This window comes from Helicoverpa armigera, chromosome 30 (assembly GCF_030705265.1).
Source record: "Helicoverpa armigera isolate CAAS_96S chromosome 30, ASM3070526v1, whole genome shotgun sequence".
Lineage (NCBI taxonomy): Eukaryota > Metazoa > Arthropoda > Insecta > Lepidoptera > Noctuidae > Helicoverpa > Helicoverpa armigera.
The window spans coordinates 3,317,885-3,340,449 of record NC_087149.1 but is presented as its reverse complement, the minus strand read 5'-3'; the positions used below and the strand labels follow the sequence as shown (position 1 = coordinate 3,340,449).

The 22,565-nt window shown below is 39.4% G+C and overlaps 1 protein-coding gene across 3 annotated transcripts; it reads left to right on the top strand.

Annotated features, from left to right (window-relative positions):
- The first annotated feature begins 57 nt into the window (after positions 1 to 57).
- On the top strand, positions 58 to 22,432 carry LOC110383632 (stAR-related lipid transfer protein 7, mitochondrial). 3 transcript variants are annotated; one of them, XM_049848152.2, is made up of 10 exons: positions 60 to 542; positions 1,549 to 1,664; positions 2,092 to 2,213; positions 9,267 to 9,433; positions 10,925 to 11,266; positions 12,631 to 12,795; positions 13,186 to 13,275; positions 15,355 to 15,516; positions 16,497 to 16,560; positions 22,216 to 22,432. In XM_049848152.2, exons 1-10 carry the CDS (start codon positions 126 to 128, stop codon positions 22,218 to 22,220), a joined length of 1,650 nt encoding a protein of 549 aa, XP_049704109.1. In that variant the 5' UTR covers positions 60 to 125; the 3' UTR covers positions 22,221 to 22,432. The 3 variants fall into 3 exon arrangements, with proteins under 3 accessions (XP_049704110.2, XP_063898889.1, XP_049704109.1); XM_049848153.2 differs by lacking the exon at positions 22,216 to 22,432 and having other exon boundaries at positions 58 to 542; positions 13,189 to 13,275; positions 16,497 to 17,453; XM_064042819.1 differs by lacking the exon at positions 22,216 to 22,432 and having other exon boundaries at positions 59 to 542; positions 16,497 to 17,453.
- Positions 22,433 to 22,565: the final 133 nt, after the last annotated feature.

The window sequence follows — 22,565 nt, the reverse complement described above, 5'->3', positions numbered from 1 at the left end:
TCAGAGCCCTCATGTTTTTCCAGGACTTCCAGTTAGTAAACTAATCACAACACTATTCAATTCAATGTCATTATTGTCATTAAGGAGAAAGAAGTGAGGTTATAAATTTCGCAATCGCTCCCGAGATGTTATGTAGCAAATTTAAACAAATTGTATTGCCCCAATCAGCTTTAAACAACAACGTACAGTTTCGCTACTTAATAACGTCCCGATATATATTTAAGAGATGTATATGGTACGAAAGCTTTTTGGGTAATGCATCTAAAAAGGATATTGGGAGGATGTCTGCTTTTAGGTTTATATTAAGAGATTTTCGAGTGTGGAGTGCTTGGACACGGGTTAACTTAGTGAGTACGGTGGTGAAGAGATGCAGAAGGGATCGCAGTGTCAGGGAAGTGATAAATTGCTTCAAGCAGACATTCTTGCGTCCAAAACGAACGCTCCTTTTGTCCGCTACTGCGGCATATAAGGCTCGAGATGGAGACGAAGACGAAGAAGCCCCAGTTAGCTGTGACAAAAATATTACCGATGAAGAACTACAGGTAATTTCCATTTTTTAAAATCGAACTAGAAAAGTCTTATCAATTTATCTGGTTATTATCTTGAGATATAACGATTTGTAAATAACCAGTAATCAGTGTTTATTATGAAAGTATTTAATACCGTCTGCCCTGGAAATTAACATCATTCTTTTTCAAAAATTCTTTTGTTGCTAGTCTGTACCCAAGCTGCAATTCCAATATTCTATCTGTCTATATTGACAAAATTCTATTTCTATCTCTAGTAAGAAAATCAAAAGATAGAGAATATTGATAAGGACCATAAAATAAAAATATTCTCTATGGAACTCTGGCACACAAAAAAATCTTTTTTTTTTATATGCCTTCCAGGACAAATGCAAGGTCATTTTAAAAATAAATGATAAATATAACAATGTTTATACACAAAGAAAGTTCATTATCCTTTAGTTATTAATATTGTTTTTGTTATTATTTCTTTGTGTTTGACTTTGTTATTGTTGTTTTTAAAGTTAGATTTGGAATTGGTTGTAAACATAAACAATTTTAATTTTATTCAGATCATTTTTACAGCAATGGCGGGAAAGGCTTTAAGATCTGAAAGAAAATAATTCTTTTTTTTTCACGATGATGAGAGATTTTTTTAGGGGTTTTAGAGAGTTGTGCGGTTAACCAAGAGTGCCTCACAAATTCTAGGCTAGAACCATAAAACCTTAATATAGTAAACTTCTTGCAAGAACATAGAATGCAGAGGTTGTTTAGGTCATATATTACAATGTTCTTCTTGATATGTGGAGCATATTGCACTTTATATAAATCTGTTGAGCTTTGTGGTTTCATCCATGTCCAAGAGTCTGGAAAAAATTTCTGTCCTTTCTCGGGCTTTAAACTATTAGTGTACCAAATGTCATTCAAATTGGTTCAGTGATTTTGGAATGCAGGCCCAATAAACAGACAGACCTTTTGCATTCACAATATTATTGTTGTATTTTTGTTATCATTACTTATAACAGTACAATTTGTTCACCAGGCTTTACTATCAGAACTGGAAGGAGTGGAGACATTATCGAGGAACACGTTATTTTGTACCGGTTGCGGCAAGAGACTGGTGATCGAGAAGAAGCAGCCAGGAATACCGTATTGCTCGTAAGAATTTTGATAATACTTTATTTTTATTTACTAACTAGCTTCTGTCCACAGTCTTACTCGTCCCCCAAGGGAACAACTTCCTTTACCCGAAAGAGGATAATAAGTTTCATAAATACTACCCCGTCTAAGCCAATTTCTAAGAAAATTGGTTCAGTCATTTTTGAGTTCTAAATAGTGTACTAACAGTTTATCTTTGTATGTACATATGTAGTATCGTTTATAAGTGTTCTTAAAAGGCATTTTAAACGCCGATTTCTATAATCTGTCTGTCCTTTATTTTGTGGTTATAAATTGAAAGACATAATTTGTATAGGCCATATGTCATTATTCGTAGAAGAATGGAAATATCGGATAAGGGAATGTACTGAAAGTTAAATAGAAAATTTGATTTCGACTCTGACATAGACTGTATGCTATTTCCAAGGTGTAAAGTAGCAGAACTGCCATCGGAGCCGTCGGACGGATGGGTGCCCTACATGGAGGCTGAGGATGTCATCATATGGCGGAAGGAGTACAAACCTGGGCTGGGCCTCTATGCGTACAAAGGTTTGTATTAAATTTTATTTTTGAGAGGGAGAGGGTAAAAACCACAGTGGGATAGACGGGACTATCAGGGGCAGAAAACGGGACCTTATGACAGACGGTATAGTTGTCACTATAGCACTAAATACTGAAAGCTGGAATATAATAAAAGTAGCTGTATTCCCGCGGTTCCACCCACCTCCCGTGGGAAATAATGGTACTGGGATAAAATACAGACTATGTTACAAGGGAATAGTGTAGCTTTCCAATAGTGAAATTTGTTTTTAGGGTACAATCCAACAAAAGAAAAATATTTCCTCTTCCAAACTAATATTATAAATGCGAAAGTAACTCTGTCTGTCTGTCTGTCTGTCTTTTCTTCACGCCTAAACTACTGAACCGATTTGTGTGAAATTTGGTACAGACATAGTTTGAAACTTGAGAAAGGACAGGATAGTTTTTATTACAAAAAAAAAATAAAAATAAGATTATTCCGGACTGCTGGTAGTCACTATTCCACGCGAACGAAGTTGCGGGCAAAAGCTAGTTATTACATAAGTACAGATTAAAGGGGCTTCCTTAAGCATATGATTTTTTTGGTAATAGTAGTTAGTGCGATAGTCCGACCGAGGTTTTTTTTTAAAGACGTTCTTAAACGTTCTCGGAATAGTATCTTAACCATACTCTTCCGTGTTACCAAAATATCTTTGTTCTAAAAACATTGTTTGCACAATGCATAACATCGTAACCTTGCTACCATAATGACTAACATACTAATTATTACGTAAAAGATAACAAGGTAAATCAAGAACATCATCTGCCTAGCCTTTTCCCAACCATGTTGGGGTCGGCTTCCAGTCTAATCGGATGCAGCTGATGGTCGAAGATGGTCAATGAAAGCTGGGACTTATAGTAAATCTAGACCTACAAAATAATTAGCATAGGTAGTCTGAATTGTGGGCTAACGCAACTTTCGACACTCGGTGTTGTTGCTTATATTCGTAAGAAGTTTCGGGCTCATCAAGATTATCTAATTACCTATTTAAATTGTAGTTTTTTTTTCTATGTAAACTCAGACCTAACCTCAGTGTATACCAAAGTTATATTTTAACCGCATTTAACGTAGAGATATTCCAACGACAAGTACTAGTGATTTTCCGCTTCAAACGCGGCTATCGTATCAATTATCAGTATTATCACGTACCATAGATAGTACATACACATGGAGGTTTATCGCTGATCCATCACTGAATGAAAATATTTATATTGGTTTTTAATGCATTTTGTAATACCTTGGGTTATTGCGAGATTGCATGAAAAAAATGCCGACTTCAAAAAAGGAGGGTCTTGGTTTGATTTATATGTATGTATGTGTGTTTATAATAATAATAATAATAACCCCCCCAAGGGACCACCTTGCCGCGGTGGGGGGGCTTAGAGGAGGCATGAGCAATTAATATAGAGGTCCTAACAACTAGACCCAACCCTGGAATATAGCCAGGAGGTACGAAATCAGTCACTAACACCTTGACACACCCTTCCAACTAACGGTCCCAAACCAACCCCTCCAATATGGAAACCAGATCTAGAAAGAAACGTATAGGGCCGCTGCCCGGGGGCGATCGCCGGGGCACACCTGGAGCTGACGCTGGGTGTCTCAGCATGCGATCCGTCAGTGGTGAGGAGTTGAGCAGGCGGGCTCCCACCATGCAATATGCTACAGCCGACGAAGAAGTAGATAGGATAAATAGCCCATTAGAACCATTCAGTCCAAGCACCGCTTCTTATGTCCCGTCACTATCATCATCCCCCTCCACAGTTAGTTTAAATGCCGAAAGTATAGTTTTTCATCAACATGTATCATCTGATACGCCCACGCCTGAGGATGTTGTGCAGGAGGCACTCGCCACTGAGCTTGCACCCGCCCCAGGCACAAGTCGTGCGCGCAAACGATGGTCAGAAGAAATGAATAAATTCATCTGGCGCACGTACCTAATAGCTACAAAACTGAATACAAATAAAATTTATCTCCAACAACTCCATACCGAATTCTCGTTAAAATTCCCTGATATGCAAGCATCTAGACAAAGACTCGGGGATCAATGTAGGGCCATAGTAAGAAATAAATTACTGCCACAGGAAACACTTGACCAAATAAGGGAAGAAGTCACAACTCATCTACAAACAAACAGCACACTACAAACTCACACAGAAACAAACACACAAATACACACAAACACTCAGCAAGTGGGTGGACAGAGACGAAGATGGACTACTGAACAAAATGAATCAATTATTAGACACTACTACAAAATAACAGCGATGGAACAAAATAGATCAGCTTATCGTCAACCTCTCCATCAGGCAGTCATAACAGAACATCCAGAACTAAGTGGTGTAACAGAACAGAGAATCTCAGACCAACTACGGGTAATATTGAATAACAAAATGATTACCGACCAGAGGCTCGACGAAATACGAAGTGAGATTGCCCAGGAAATTAACTCTTACAATAACGAAAATACCACGCTGCCAACAACGCAAAACGGAACACACACATCTCAGTCAGAAGACACCCAAGAAACACAAATGCACTTGTTACAAAATATACCTTCACATGAATTGAATCTATCAATACACACGCAGTCTCATTCCCTCCCAACAGATAGTCAGAACCCAGAACTTCATCAAAATCAATTACCTGATACCGATGATTTAGAGAAAATTAAAGATCAATTCAAAAACACTTTTGATAGGTTTCGTAACACTAGTCCTACCGACCGACCTTATATTCCAAAGCAAAAAACCTCTCGAAGACTAGCTGTTATTGTAGATGTAATAAACACCAAAATACTTCCTCAATACATTGCAAGAGATCAAGATTTCGAAACAACACATACAATCACCTATTGTGCAGCCTACACAGCTGCTATCTGTAACGGAGCTAAAATCAGAGAATCTGTTCTACCTACCCAGCCCACACAAACAAGAAAACCCGCGTGGCAGAAGAGACTAGAGAAAAAGATAGAGTCTCTGAGAAGAGATATTGCTAGGCTGTCTGAATATGCAAGGGGAACTAGAAGCAATAGACTAATCTTACTAATAGAGATAATAAAAAACAAATATCGTATACACTCCCAACATGAAGAACCCAACTTAAGCAATGATGATTATCTCGACACACTCAAACAAAAACTTAATGCAGCTTGTAGTAGATTAAAAAGATATGTTACCTGTACTTTACGAAAGAAACAAAACTCCCGATTTATTAATAATGAAAAGCAATTCTATAGAACACTCGCATCAAACACACAGAATAACACTAGCACAGAGGCACAAGAGATACTAACACCACCCGCAGAGGAACTTCATAGGTTTTGGTCAGGGATCTGGGCAGAGCCAGTACAACATAATGCAGACGCTGAATGGTTAGACGCAGACGCTGACATAGTTGATAAAATTACACCGATGCAATTTGATCATATACCAATAGATGTATTCGTGACAGTTCTTTGTAAAGCTCATAACTGGAAAGCACCTGGTAGTGATCGAATACACAACTATTGGTATAAGAAACTTACAATCCTACACCCTTTACTCCACAACCACATAAATAATTTCGTTCAGACTCCAAATTCTATGCCCCACTTTGTCACGCAAGGCTTAACTTACCTGATACCAAAGGATAGCGACTACCAAAATCCAGCAAAATATCGTCCCATAACCTGCCTACAAACAATATATAAAATACTTACAGGATGCATTGCAGAACTTCTACACCAACATATCACTATAGATAATAACATTCTCGCAGAGGAGCAAAAAGGCTGCCGCAAGAGTAGCCAGGGTTGTAAAGAACAGTTAATAATAGATTCCGTTGCCATGAAAACTGCCTTCAGCAAGAAGAAGAATATAAACACAATGTATATTGATTACAAGAAAGCTTTTGATTCCGTTCCGCATAGCTGGCTTTTAAACATCCTTCATCGCTATAAAATACACCCACAAATAACCAACTTCCTTGAGAACTCCATGAAACATTGGACCACGACCTTAAAAACATTAGGACCTAACACTACGGCTACAAACGACATTCCGATACGTAGGGGCATTTTCCAAGGGGATGCCCTGAGCCCTCTGTGGTTTTGCCTTGCACTAAATCCGCTCTCCCATATGCTGAATAAATCTCAAATCGGTTACACCATTAAGACACCACAAAAACACACCAATCTTACTCACCTCATGTACATGGACGACATAAAACTATACAGTGACACAACACACTCGCTACATCGCCTTGCAGACATCACTCAATCTTTCTCCAACGATATACACATGGAATTCGGAATCGATAAATGCAAGACCTTCTCTGTCAGCAGCGGCAAAATAACCGAAAACAGTTACACTCTAGATTCAGGCAACATAATCGAACCGTTGGAACCACACACAACATACAAATATTTAGGCTTCCAACAAGCTAGACAGATCAACCAAAAAGAAACAAAAGACAACCTGAAAAAGAAATTTAAGCACCGCCTAAATACCATAAGCAGATCTCAATTAAATTCACGCAACTCATCTAAAGCCATTAATAGCTTCGCTATCCCCGTCCTCACCTACTCGTTTGGGATAATCAACTGGTCCCAAGGCGACCTACTTAACCTGCAAAGAGTCATAAACACCACTCTCACAGCTCACCGGAAGCACCATCCAAGATCTTGTGTGCAAAGGATGACTCTCCCAAGACGTGAAGGCGGAAGGGGAATCATAGACGTTGTTAATCTACACAATAGACAGATCACCAATCTTAGACAATATTTCTACCATCATTCAGAACACTCAACACTACACGAAACTGTAACCCTCGCGGATACCCACCTAACTCCCTTGAATCTAGCCGATCGAAACCCGCAGAAGAATGAGAAAATTACCGATGCAAAGGAGAAGATCGCCACATGGAGGCAGAAGTCTCTACACGGGCGGCACTACCACGACCTGCAGCAACCCCATGTCGACAAGAATGCGTCGAACGCCTGGCTGCAGCGTGGTGAGCTGTTCCCTGAGACGGAAGCCTTCATGATGGCAATTCAAGACCAGGTCATCGATACCCGCAATTACCAAAAACACATAATGCGAGTCCGTAACCTCCCCACAGATGCATGCCGACACTGCCACTCATCCCCTGAAACCATTCAACACATTACGTCTGCCTGCAGATCTCTGGCGCAAACAGATTATAAACACCGTCATGATCAAGTAGCATCAATAGTCCACCAGCATCTCGCTCATAAACTTAAATTCATTGACAAAAAAATAGCCTATTACAAGTACAAACCAAACACAATATTCGAGAACAATAACCACAGACTTTATTGGGACAGAACCATCATCACTGACAAAACCATACATTTTAATAGACCTGACATCACATTATACGATAAAATCAATAGAATTGCCTACCTTATCGACATAGCCATCCCAAATACACATAACGTACAATCTACAATATCTGATAAACTGACCAAATACCAAGATCTAGCAATAGAATTAAAACGCCAATGGCAAGCGCTAACCATCCACATTGTCCCAATAGTCATTTCATCAACGGGGGTTGTGCCAAAAAGCCTAAAACGCAGTCTTGACATTTTACAGATCCCACAACACGTATCCCAAACCATACAGAAAGCTGTCCTACTAAACACCTGCCGAATTACAAGAAAATTTTTAACTACATCTTCCGTTTCATCTACATATTCAATAACTTAATCCCCTAATCACGCTTGGCCACGGCCCGTGTGGTTAGATTTTCATTACCCCTTCAAAGGGAGACAAAAAGAGAATACCAATATAATAATAATTTCATTAAAGTTGTCTCAAAAGGGCTTCAGCGTGTTGGCTTCGGCCCCACGTTCGCCTCCCAAAAATCCGGGACTCTATAGTCCCGAGGTCTGGTAGAGACATACAGTATAATAATAAAAACTTTATTTCGGACAAGTCCATATGAGCGATACAAGAAAACACAGATAAATACATACAAAACACAACACAATCACATAGTAGTACGAGTATGTAGGCTTATCCAATGCCTCAGTAATGGTGAATCCCACCTATCTGTCAACACGTTCAGGATACTATTAGAACTGGTTCGCACTCGGTGTAACAATGAAGCGCATCGCTTTCTAATGATGGCATGAAACCCGTCAGTGTGCGCGTCTGCGAACATGCCCGAGGCACTACAATACCGGGGCAGCCCCAACAGTACCCTGAAGGCGTTGTTGTATTGTACACGCAGGGCGCTATACGTCGTCCGCGTATAGTTAACCCACAAGGAACACGTGTACATCGACTGGCAATAAGCTTTAAAAAGCGTCACCTTAACAGCGTCACTGCATCGTCTGAACCTGCGGGCCAACATATTGCTTCGGACCGCCAGCGCCCTACGTTCCCTCTCCATGTCTCTGTCATCTTTCAAGTCCTCTGAGACCCAGTGACCAAGATATTTAAAGTGAGACACTTGCTTCAGCTCGTTACCACTTAGGGTGATAGGTACTGGGGTATAACTTTTATTACCGGCTTTAAATACAAGTATCTCACTTTTTCTTGAGTTGTATCTCAGTCCATGACCCTCTGCATACGTCTCACAAATTCGGAGTAACCTTTTCAATGCTGAGATTGAAGGACTCGCGCGATTATCTCACGTTTGGCTGAACCGATTTTGATGCGGTTTTTAGCAAAGTATTTTTTTAAAGTAGGTGAAGGTTTTGAAGGTATTATTAAGGAAAAGTCTTATTTATAATTTTTAGTCTTATGGTAAGATTCCACTAAAAAATTGTAGGCGTCAATTTTAAAAGCATCGATTGGCGCACTCGTTTCATCGTTACATATAAAAATATAGTCTTAAATTATGGTATTCAATGTTAAACCTTATTGGTCTTACTACGAAAACTAAAACATGTGTCAAACACTTGTCTAAAAGAGGTGTGTCTGCAAAATGGACATTATTTCAACATCATAAGACAAGTGTTAAACTGACGTTTAAAAGTTTTTGTGGTAAGACGGTATATCTTCTTCCCACAGTATACGGGAGGTATCCAGACGTGAGGGCATCAGACTTTGCGGCCGTCCAAGTAGACGGGGCTTATAGAACTGTATGGGACGCCGCCGTGGCCGCTCTAGCGGTCGTAGAAAGACGCGCTAATGGTCTGCCCGACCAGGCGGTGTTGCATTGGGAAGTACTGTGGCCGGTGAGTTTCTAGAACATTCTAGAATTTCATAGAAGTGTGTGGGACGCCGCCGCAGCTGCTCTAGCGGTCGTAGAAAGACGCGCCAATGGTCTGCCCGACCAGGCTGTGTTGCATTGGGAAGTACTGTGACCGGTGAGTTTCTAGAACATTCTAGAATTTCATAGAAGTGTGTGGGACGCCGCCGCAGCTGCTCTAGCGGTCGTAGAAAGACGCGCCAATGGTCTACTAGACCAGGCTGTGCTGCATTGGGAAGTTCCGTGGCCGGTGAGTTTCTAGAACATTCTAGAATTTCATAGAACTGTATGGGACGCCGCCGTGGCTGCTCTGGCAGTCGTAGAAAGACGCGCCAATGGTCTACTAGACCAGGCTGTGCTGTATTGGGAAGTTCCGTGGCCGGTGAGTTTCTAGAACATTCTAGAATTTGATAGAAGTGTGTAGAAGAGTGTGGGACGCCGCCGCAGCTGCTCTAGCGGTCGTAGAAAGACGCGCCAATGGTCTACCCGACCAGGCTGTGTTGCATTGGGAAGTACTGTGGCCGGTGAGTTTCTAGAACATTCTAGAATTTCATAGAAGTGTGTGGGACGCCACCGTGGCCGCTCTAGCAGTCGTAGAAAGACGCGCCAATGGTCTACCCGACCAGGCTGTGTTGCATTGGGAAGTTCTGTGGCCGGTGAGTTTCTAGAACATTCTAGAATTTCATAGAAATGTTTAGAATTGCGTGGGACGCCGCCGTGGCCGCTCTAGCGGTCGTAGAAAGACGCGCTAATGGTCTACCCGACCAGGCGGTGTTGCATTGGGAAGTTCTGTGGCCGGTGAGTTTCTAGAACATTCTAGAATTTCATAGAAGCTTATAGAAGTGTATAAGACGCCGCCGTAGCCGCTCTAGCGGTCGTAGAAAGACGCGCCAATGGTCTACCCGACCAGGCTGTGTTGAATTGGGAAGTTCTGTGGCAGGTGAGTTTCTAGAACATTCTAGAATTTCATAGAAACTTATAGAAGTATATGGAACGTTGCCGTAGACGTTTATGTGATGGTAAGAAGACGCGCCAATGGTCTACCCGACCAAACTGTGCTGCATTGGGAAGTTCTGTGGCCGGTGAGTTTCTGGAACTTTCTAGAATTTAATAGACGTGTAGGACTTTATAATTTCACTAGCCGTTTTCCCGCGTTTCACCCGCGTCCCATGGGAACTACTGCCCATACCCGGAATGGGATAAAAAGCATCCTATTATGTGCTTGATCAACCAAATCGGTGCATTCTTGAGTTACAAATAGTGTACCTAATTAACACGATTTTATTCTATAATATCTGTTTTCCCATGGTTTTATTCGCGTTCCGAAGGAACTACTGCCCGTTCCCACTTAAAATATAGCCTATGAAAGAATTTTTCAAATCGTTCAAGTAGTTTTGGAGTCTATTCATGTCAAACAAACAATCAAATCTTTCCTCTTATAGTATTGGGATTATAACATTTTTCTGTTTTTCTACAGAGGCTATTCGCAAACAGAGACTACGTATACATAAGACGGCACAAAGAATTTGATGTAGCGACCAAAAGTCTACCTCACAAAGATGGTCTCTTTCGCGCCACCGTCTGCGAAGCCCGAACCGACCCGATCTATGCCGAACGGCCGAGTGTCCATTCTAAAGCTAAGAGAAAAGCTATGGAGGCCTACGAAAGGGACCGAGAAGGTTCTACATCAGATAATAAGGTCTATGTCATCATGTCGAGGTCCTGTGAGCATCCGAAGGTCCCGGAGACGAAACATGCTATTAGGGTCTCGGAGTACTGGAGTCATATGGTCGTGAAGACTCTTAATGGACATGATAAGGTGAGTTTTTTTATTTGTCTAGGCTTTTTCTAATTGTGGTTGAAGGTTACGCTAAACTGAGTACCAGTGTTTTTATAGCGACTGCTTATCTGACCTCCCCAACCAACTTGGATAACCCGATACCCCTTGGTAAGACTGGTTGTCAAACTTTCTGGCTTTTGAGGTGTTTAATGATGGGCCCTCCAGTTTATCTGTTACAGTCTTTTTATCGTCCCACTGCTGGGCTGCGGCCTCCTCTCACACGGAGAAGGATTGAACATTAATCACCACGCTTGCTCAATGCGGGTTGCTGATTTCAGACTTTATAGTCCAGGTTTCCCCACGATGTTTTTCTTCACCTTTTTATCAGCCATTGGTGTCTAAGATATACTTAGAAAGTACACACAAACTTAGAAAAGTTGCATTGGTACTTGCCTGGCCTGGAATCGAACCCTCACCCTCATACTCGAGAGGATGGTTCTTTACCAGTTTATCGTGCCTTCCGAAATACGGAAGAACTCGTCATGGCAAGATGTTCACCCATCCAAGCCCAACCTAGCCAAGCTACTAGCTCTTCCCGTTCGCTTGTACCCGTAATATTTATAAACACCTTTTTATACCTATCGTGTTCCCGCAGCTGGGCATGGAATTCGTCCTCACGTACTACGACGAGCCGGCGGTCTGTGCCATGCTGTGTCATGCCTAGCACTGTGGCCGCGTGGGCGACGGGCCGCGCCGCGCCCGCGTATCTACAGCGCATACGCATTTTCGATACTCGCGATTCGCACTTGGCCGGTTTTTTTTTATATCATCATCGGCCTAGCCTTTTCCCAACTATGTTGACTCCAGTGTCACCGGATTCTCGCCGGGGCTGCGGGATTGTTCGAAAGAGTTACCGTGGCCCTGGTACATAAAAGGCCTAGGTACGAAGGAACGCGATGGATTTTTAGTCAGTAAAAGTCTGACACTCCCTCACTGCTGCTATTATTTTTGCCATCGATTAAAAAAAAGTGTCGCCGGATTCTACTATAATTTCCGATCGACTACAAAACGACCAATTTCCCTTAGCTGGGCATGGAATTCGTCCTCACGTACTACGACGAGCCGGCGGTCGGAGGCATGCCTAGCACGGTGGCGACTTTAACAACAATAGTTTCAAGGGCCCCCATACATCCATCTTCCGAGCCTTTTCCCAACTATGTTGGGGTCGGCTTCCAGTCTAACCAGATGCAGCTGAGTGCAGTGTTTTACAAGGAGCGACTGCCCTATCTGACCTCCTCAACCCAGTTACCCGGGCATCCCAATCAAGGACCCCCATACAACAAACGTAAATTTTTGTTCGTTTATTTTCTATAATTAGTTATAAAACGACCAATTTCCCGCAGCTGGGCATGGAATTCGTCCTGACGTACTACGACGAGCCGGCGGTCGGGGGCATGCCTAGCACTGTGGCCGCGTGGGCGACGGGCCGCGCCGCCCCCGCGTACTTACAGCGCATGCGCAGAGCCGCCTGCGACTACCGCGCCTGGCGGTTAGCGAGGCATCAACAGGTAATATTTATTTTCAAAATCAAAATCTTTTTATTTCACATAGGCCTTTGCAAGCTCCTATGAAACGTCACACTAATAAAATTGGTCTCATGGAGAAGAGCCGGCAAGAAACTCCATAGACACTCTTTTTAAAAAGTAATATTTCCACAGTCTATTACATAACAATAGTAAGCTGACAAATTATACAATGCAACTGAAAATTATACCTACTGTAAATCTATACAACCCAAAGAGAGAAGAAAAAGTCGTTTAATTGCCTGGGAAGCTACACATGGAGAGATGAGTCATCGCCATATATCTTTGTGCCATCACCAAAATATAATAAATAAAACCTTACAATGAAAAAGTTTCTAACAAGTTTCGTCAATAGTTCATTTTGTCATTTCACAGCAGGATCTACCAGAATTCGTGCCATTCGCAAGCGATGCGGAGAAGCCTTGCGAAGAGAGTACGGTAGTCGTTAGCGAACAAGATATGGAGGTAAGATAGTAATGTATTTTCAACCTTAAATCTATAGTCATAAAGTCTATATTTACTTGAAAATTCATACAGGATTGTGAAGGTCTGCGATTTTCAACCCTAAATTCATAGTATTAAGGATGATAATCACGTAACATACAAACAAAAAGTGAAAAAAATAGGCTTCGAAAATTTTGGGAAGCTAGAGTATCCTAGAGCCGATATTTTATTCGGTTACGGGAAGTGGGTGAAATATTTTTCGAATATAAAAGTCAGAATCGTATAATACAGCGCAGAACTCGAGTCTGCGGAGCGCAGAGTGCGTTATTCGTGTCTGCTCCTCTGAGCGAGTTCTTTCGAGCGACCCGTTCACCTTTCTCTATCGATAAACAAGTTAGAATCGTATAATACAGCGCAGAACTCGAGTCTGCGGAGCGCAGAGTGCGTTATTCGTGTCTGCTCCTCTCAGCGAGTTCTTTAGAGTGACCCGTTCACCTTGCTTTAACGATAAACAAGTCAGAATCGTATAATACAGCGCAGAACTCGGGTCTGCGGAGCGCAGAGCGCGTTATTCGTGTCTGCTCCTCTCAGCGAGTTCTTTAGAGCGACCCGTTCACCTTGCTTTAACGATAAACAAGTCAGAATCGTATAATACAGCGCAGAACTCGAGTCTGCGGAGCGCAGAGTGCGCTATTCGTGTCTGCTCCTCTCAGCGAGTTCTTTAGAGCGACTCGTTCATCTTTCTTCATCGATAAACAAGTCAGAATCGTATAATACAGCGCAGAACTCGAGTCTGCGGAGCGCAGAGTCCGCTATTCGTGTCTGCTCCTCTCAGCGAGTTCTTTAGAGCGACTCGTTCACCTTGCTTTATGGAGCGAACCGACCGCTCCATGACGACCAAAGCTCACGTTCAGGTATTAGAAGCAACCAGCGACCGGACCGCTATTTTGAAAATTTTTAATTTAATAAGGTTTTTTTATGTTTTTTACTTTTTAGTCCGGTTTATTTTTCTATGTTTTAACTGTTTTTGTCTGTTCTATATCTTTTTTTTAAATTGCGTATTTTTTTTCTTATTTTTTCGATTTTTGTTAGTTTTTTTTAGAGGGTTTCTGCTAAAATTAAACATGTTTAGTGCAAAACTGGTGGCTTTCGCTCAGCAGTGGGACATTGAGGGCAATAAAAAAAATACCATTGAAAGTAACTATCTGTCTGTCTGTCCGGCTACGGCTACTAAAAGCTACTGAACCGATTTCAACAAAATCTCCCAATAAAATAAACGGGTCTAAAAAGTGTCGAGTCTTCTAAAACTATGGAGCGGTCGGGTTGCTTGGATGCATAGAAGTAGCCGTCCTAAGAATTAGATACGAGCGTACTTTAAACACATTACTCATTCATAAATTAATCAGTTAAAAAAAAAGTTTATTAAGGTAAGTTGTTCGTACCTAAGTAGAATCAAGTGTTCGAGTATCGATTCCTAATTTACTAGTCACCTTATATTGTAGGCCTTTGAGTAAAAAATATTTGTAGTTCGGTTTCTTTAGTCTATTAAAGTCGGGAAGGTAAATTAATAAAAATGCCCAAGTTCATACGAATACGTATCTTATCATAGATTTTTGACGTATGTAGTTATCATGTTTTCGAGAGTACGATAGAGTTGAGTCATTTCTAAATGACATAAACCTATTAGGTCATTTGTTTTTATCAATTTTGAAAGTATGTATGACATAACTAGTAAGCAACCTATATTTTTTATTTATTTTAAGTTCTATTTCCCCATTGAGGCTGACGAATCCTGCTAATAATTATTATAAATGCGAAAGTTTTGCAGGATAATGTATGTTTGTGTGTTTGTTACTCATTCACGCTTAAACAACTGGATGGATTTTGATAAAACTTTGCAATAATGTAGCTTATATCTGATGTTTCAGTTTCCTAGTGATATCTGATGTATCCAATTTTATCGTTCGCAAAAAAGCTGTTGGAATAAACGCTTTATAATTTTAAATGGAAAAGCCGCCACCGGAAGCTATTCAAAGAAATATGGAACATAAAATATTTCATGCGTAAAAAATATAAATATCCTCCAATTTTGTTTGTCAGTCATCACAAACGGGTCCTGATATGGAACGCGAGAACACTCGCGACCAGGCTACCCAGACCGAGGTCATCGCGACCTTGCCGCATCCAGAGGTCAAGGTCACCCAGCTGTCTGCCAAGGTCACTGAGGAGAAAGCCGTGGAGGCTGAGATTAAAAACAAGAATGTAAGTCAAAAAAGGTTTTTATTTCATATAGGCCTATTACAGGTGCTTAAGAAACGTCAAGCTAGTAGTTCTAAAGAGTTGGTCTTATGGAGAAGAACCGGCGAGATACTCCATAGACACTCTTTAAAAAAGTGTTTACCAAATTTTATGGACTCTGAGAAAATTATACAACTATACAATGTAAGTTGAACTAGGAAGTTAATAAATTAAACAAACCAACTTAAACTAAAGCAAGTGAAAATAGAATCTTAGTTGGGCTGCGGCATTGTTTGAAAGAGTTACCGCGGCCCTGGTACATGAAGGGCTCTAGAAAGAACATGGTGGGTTTTAGTCAGTGAGAGTCTGACACTCCCTTACACTGCACCCACAGCACAGGTCATTTGACGCTTTCACATCAAAAAATAGTTGAAACTTGGTTTTAGCCAGTTGGTAGAACTATTTGCCTACCTGCCTGGCCTTTTCCTAGTATTTTGTGATCAGCTTCCAGTCTAATCGGATGCAGCTGAGTACCAATGTTTTGCATGGAGCGACAGCCTATCTGGTCTCCTCAATCCAGTTACCTAGGCAACGCGATACCCTTTACTAATACTGTCAGACTTTCTGGCGTCTGACTATCCATTACGACAACGTTTAGCTGTACCGATTTTGATGCGGTTTTTAGAATAGTATTTGTTAGACTCAGGAGAAAGTTTTAGGTATATTATTGAAGTTGGTTTTATGTCTTTTGATTTTATATTCTCTTTCTGCTGTCATTGAACATCCTTGGCAGTCGTTACGGGAAGTCAGAAGCCAGTTAGTCTGACACCAGTCTAACCAAGGGGTTTTGGGTTGCCCAGGTAACTGGGTTGAGGAGGTCAGATAGGCAGTCGCTTCTTGTAAAGTACTGGTACTCAGCTGAATCCGGTTAGACTGGAAGCCGACCCCAACATAGTTGGGAAAAACTGGGGCTTGGAGGGTGATTTTATATTTTATTTTTTCAGGAAACACACTCGGTAACTACAGACACAGACAGCATCAAAGGTGATGAAGAGGAACCCAAAAATGGTGGGTGGTGGCGATATTTGTATCCGTTCTACTATTTTGTCTGAATATCTAGGTAACGCAAGACGTTTTTAAAGCGAACAAATGAATTTGCCGCTGTGAAGTTGGCTACAAGTGACTTCATAGTAGTACAAACCTAAGGCCGGCCTCACTTGTGAACTAAACTCACGTAAGTAGCTTATGGTAACTTACGATTAATTTACAAATTTAAACTCCTTCGTAAGTCGCTTTCAGTATTTGCTTACAACTTACGGAAGGAACTTACGTTATTTTTACGGAAGTAACGGAAGCAACAGCAAGTCAAGTAAATTTGCATTTCTGAAGTTCAAATTCAAATCACTTTTGGTTCTAGAAATTAAGGATTTTCGTGTATATACAATTACTATGAAAATCTATATACCTACAATATAGGGTCAATTTTTTGTTTGGCCAATGAAATTACACAGCGGTCATTAAATACTTTACACGTATCACGTATATTATATTAAATGCATTACATTTTCATTTAAATATGAATTTAAATTATAAGAATGAATTTTGAAAAAACAAAACAAACAATTATTTTAGAACATTTTGATTTTGCTACAAATATTTAAACTCTAGTTAAATTGAAACTACTTGCGTTACCTACATTTCTTTACTATCTGTGGTCGTATCTGTCAATCTGTTCTGTTACACTTTTCGTCAAATATCTTTGCCGCTCCGAAGTTGGCTACTAGTGACTTCGGGTCATACAATGCATGCGTATACATGGCTACCTTCAGAGGGGTAAAGTTATTTTACTAGAATTTCTACGCAGAAATAATTTTGAGACACAAACTTCTTTAACTTTTAAATAATGCTCTTCTTGTGGGCTTAATAACTCGATATCTTGTATCGATAAAATTCACGGAGGAGGATATATAGCGGAGATGCCATAAGGAAGGTAGGTCAAGCGCCTCCTTGTAGGTCACGGTTGGCGTGATCATTTACTACAACCAACTACGCCTTTGGTATCCTTGTCAATTCAAAACCAATCTGTCAAAGGTTATTCTTGATTGATTTGTGATTATATTTTGAAAATAATGTGCGGGTTCCAAAGAAGGCTTGTAAGGGCGGAGCTAGTAACGTTCCTCGTCCCCCGAACACCCGCATGTTGTCGCGCTCCTTTTTTAGGGTGCTTAGATAAAGAAACAGGTTACCGGTACAGACAAACCTGTACGGGTAGGTACCGATCAGTGCAGGTATAATATTTTAATATAATCCTATTGAAACAGAAACAGGTTTACCTGTTTCTTTATAAGTGAGTGAATAGGATTGTATTGAAATATTATACCTGCACTGATCGGTACCTACCCGTACAGGTTTGTCTGTACCGGTAACCTGTTTCTTTATCTAAGCACCCTACGGAGATACTGCGTTATGACATCTCCGCTTGTCATTTTGTTCTCCATGATATAATTCGATGGCTGCTTGGTTTAACTCTTAACCCAACTGCAGTAATGCTTTTGTATCGATTAACGATTGGCAATTTTTTAATCGATAAAAAACGTCGTCTCGATTCTATGACTATAGAACCTGTGGGATAAAAAAATTATAAGATAATAATATATTTAAGAAAATTATTACTATTAGGTTAGGTGTTCAAAAAAATTTTATTAGAAATAAAATAAATGTATAAATTGGGATAATTTTATGACGTACCTACCTACTATTTAATATTATAAGAAGAAAAAAATCATTCGGTCCATTTAAAATTAAAAGTGAGTTTTCACCACTGCAAAATTATTTCTTATTTTATTAGACGATGTGGTCGAAGCTAAATTATACATTTAGCGATAAGATGAGCATGAAAAATATATAATATTTTGTCTTTTCCGAGTCCAAGTCAATATAAATATTTTGTAAACAATGGTGGAAATGTTCCTTTTTGCAGTTAATAGAAAATAATCCGTAAAGATTTTTAAATTACTTTTTCTTTTATATTCTCGTAGACAAAATACTAACGTTCATTTGGGAAAGAGAATTTTAAACAGATAACGTCTGGCTGTAAGTTTTTTCAAAATTTATAAATAGGAACACGATCGTAGTGTGCAATTGAAAGTATGTATAGATAAGTTAGGCCGCCTTTAGGCTGCCTGTCCACCGGAGCGGAGCTAGGCTGCGGAGTGAAGAAACTGAGAAATATTAACCAATAGGATTGAGGAGCGGAGATTTTGTATAATCTTATTGGTTAATATTTCTCAGTTTCTCCACTCGGCAGCCTAGCTCCGCTCCGGTGGACAGGCAGCCTTACACTTGCAAGTTTTGCTCACGTAAACAACTTATGGAAGATCATCATTTGCCTAGCCTTTCCCAACTATATTGGGGTCGGCTTCCAGTCTAACCGGATGCAGCTGAATACCAGTTACCCAGACAACTTAATAGGAAGGGTATTACTGGTTGTCAGACTGTCTGACTTCTGATTATCCGTAATGTCTGCCAAATGAGAACTTACGGAAGTGACTAACGTAATTTTTACGGAAGCGACTTACAAGTGTAAAGTCGGGGTGAAATGTAGTTATAGGCTTGAAAATATAGAAAAGTGGACGTAGTAGGTGTGGGGTGTAGTAAAAATTCGGCATAAGATTAAAACAGATTTTAATTAAAAAAGCAAAGCAAAATATTCAAAATAAGATTTTAAAAAATATTTTTTGCAAAAAAGTTTAGCATTTTTTTAGTTTTTTTTTTAATGTAAGTATTAGTTTTTTGATACCGTATCATACAGTAGCTTATTTGTATTTAATATATTTCAATATATACAGTTCATTCATAGCACAAACAAACTAAAGAGATTGTCATAGCCTTAGTTGCCAAGCATTAGCAAAACTTGTCAATAACAAATATTGAAATCACTAAATAATTGGATAATATATTTAACTTTTTCTCCATATATTTATTTTGTACATACGAGTCAGTAGTTACAAAATGGCTCAACTGTAAAAAAAAAATCCTAAAAAAGGAAATAAACCATTTATTAGTTTTGTCTAAATAGTCTTCCGAATGTAGTTTTACGACTACATATTGTTATTTATTTTTAATTATTTATAGTTATATTTTGTAGACTATAAAATATGTATTTCTGAAAATGAATTTGGTATGGGAAATTTCTTGTATGTATAATGTAAAAAATATTCCTTTTATGAGTTACACAGTCTTGTATTTTTTTATTATATTTATGTATTGTATGTATATGTATAAATATATACTTTAGATAAACAAATCCATGTAGAAACAGCACTGATATTTTAGTTAGTAATTAATTTAGTCAGAATATACATTTAAAATGTGACTTGATGCAATTATAAAATACATTTAGTGCCCTGCCTCATTAGGACGCCAATGGCGACGTCGCCGGCTACGTATCCAAGCAGTTAGTATTGAAATGTATGGAACCTAACTCACTTGGCGACGGTTTGGCAACGTCGCCAAATTGTAGGCGTGGCCACGAGCTACTGTTTCCTACGTGGCTTCTGGCTACATTGGCAGCTTGGCGACGTGGCCACTGTAGCCACTATAATGTACACGGTAAAGCGCACCTCCCTCACACAGTCGCCAATGTGGTCGCCAGTCACCGTGCAATTTCTTCAGCGACGACGTAAACAATTGACTGTCGAGACGCCATGGCCACTCGACTTGGCGACATTTGGATGCCAGAAGTAGCCAGACCTGTGCCGCTGGCGACGTCGCCATGGCCTCCTAGTGAGGCAGAGCTCTTAGATAAAGTTGTATAAAATAATGCTTTTAAAGCGATATCCTAGTTTTTTAAACAGTAATTTATTGTATAAAATTGCTTGATTTTGTGTAACTTGATTGCAAGTCATAGCCGGCTGCTTAGAATTAAAACAAATAAATTAATCATTTGATGCGTCAAAATTTAAAATTCAGTCTCTAATTGCAAAACAATGGATATATCTTTGACCCGATTCTGCTAAGTTAATAATGTCAAAATTGAATCGCAATAGCAGTTTTAACCTTATCGGGCATTCTGCTACTAATATAAGACCAATCGTATTCCAATGACATTCGATTGGTCTGCCATTTGGTCTATTCGGAGTTTGCTCTACAATCATAAATATTGCAATCGTAAATAATTTGTAGACAATGATTCATTATTCAATCACAGAAGTGGATAAAAACGTTTATTTAAAAGTAATTTCACTATATACTAGTACTTCAATCGTAATTGAGTCGTGATTGGATCTCAGTCGGATGTGAATCGTATGTCGCTTAAGTAAAATTAGTAGAATCGTGCCATGGTTATTAAAATCTGCAGTTAGCGGTAATGGGGCAAGTTTATAGGCTGATTATTTACACTGCCTATTTAAAAAGCGTAAAAATTTTGACGTTCATAAATTATTTGAGACGAATAAGACGCATTGTTTGGTATCCCCTTCAATAAATAAATAATATTCATTTAATATAAATAAAATCTTATTGAAAGATTATGAAGTATATATAATATAGGTGCCATTAAAGTAAAAATTATACTGATACATAGCATGCTTGATAAATAGACTGAAAAAAACATCTCTGAAAGTTTACTATTTTGATCTTGCCTCTTTAAAAAAAATACAAATGAAAGAGACATAATTATCAATTTGACAAATAGTATCAGAACAAAAAATATTTTGTATTTGATATGACAACGTAATGTTTCAGTCTATTACTAAATTAAGTTCTCGCCAAACGTAATGTCGGCTTGTAACTAACTTCTGACCACAGTATGTGCGGTGGATACCTAAAAATGTTTTCTGCGCAACGAATTGCGCAATGCTCTGAGTCGCCATTAAGTTTTGCGCAAACTTGCGCACATTTGCAATCACACAATAAATTCATTATTTCTTGTCAAGTAAAAAATATCTTTATATTTAACAAAAAAGTCCATTATGCCAAAGTTTGAAAAAAATACGTTTTGTAATGGGTATGATTAGGCATGGGTGATTGGCCAGTCAAAATAACCGATTCTCTTGTGTATAGACTCAAGTTAACCTCTAAATGAAGAAAATCCTTATATACACAGTCAGTAAGACAAAGTACTATAGGTTTAAATAACTTTAGACAGAGTTCCTTTACAAGAGAAGCGGCAATTTTACTTAAGACCATTTAATCTCAGGACGAGTAGTCTGAAACATACAGAAAATCGTGGCAATGTACTAACGAATATTGAAATTTCAGCTTTATCGCCATAACTTTAAGGTATATTTTTATTCGACACCTAGAAATGCTTTGCCGTACCGTGCTGTCAAAGATCACCCAAAGCGGGAAGGGTCATTTGATGATTACCAAGAAAAACTACGCCTATATAGTTATCGGCACGAATCTTGAGCTTTGACCTACATCTGCGCAGAAGTGATTTATTAGCAAAGAACCAATCCCGAGTGACGGCTATGACGCGTTACGCTGCGGGCCAATCACCGCTTTAGCCCACCCCCGCGCCTCACTTCATACTACAAAAGGGACCCAATAAATTACTTCTGCGTAGGTGAAGGTCAGAGCTCAAGATTCGTGCCGATAACTATAATATATTACATGGAGAATATACAGAGGCATTTATTAATTTTCTACTTGTCCTGAAGTTAAATGCTCTAATCAAAATTCCTAAAAAACTCACTTAACGTATTAAAAATCTGTTCCTAGGGTGAAATATAACGCCAGAGCTCAGAAGGAAACGAAACAACCCGTGTACCAGACATAAGAAATAATTTTTATAAAACATGTTTTTTTTGTAACATATTTCTAATTTTGGTGCAATGCAACCTACGATGCATTATTTTTATGTATATAGATGTAAAATAGGATGTTACAGTTGTGGATTCTAATCTGTTATGTTGTTAGTAAATAATGTTTTTTTTTTTTAATATTGGTGTTTTTATTTCTTGGTTACCTACCTACCCCTTTTCAGGACTTGTCAAATGAGTTTGCGGCTACGAAACTATTTAAGGGTAGGCAGCTGAGTACCAGTGTTTTACAAAGAGCGACTGCCTATC

Bases quoted from the DNA above. Each gene is read 5' to 3' on its own strand.
- LOC110383632 (XM_064042819.1), top strand. From the start codon at position 126: ATGTTATGTAGCAAATTTAAACAAATTGTATTGCCCCAATCAGCTTTA. The intron at 1,665-2,091 runs GTAAGAATTTTG...GCTATTTCCAAG, and splicing joins CCAGGAATACCGTATTGCTC to GTGTAAAGTAGCAGAACTGC. The intron at 2,214-9,266 runs GTTTGTATTAAA...TTCTTCCCACAG, and splicing joins GGGCCTCTATGCGTACAAAG to TATACGGGAGGTATCCAGAC.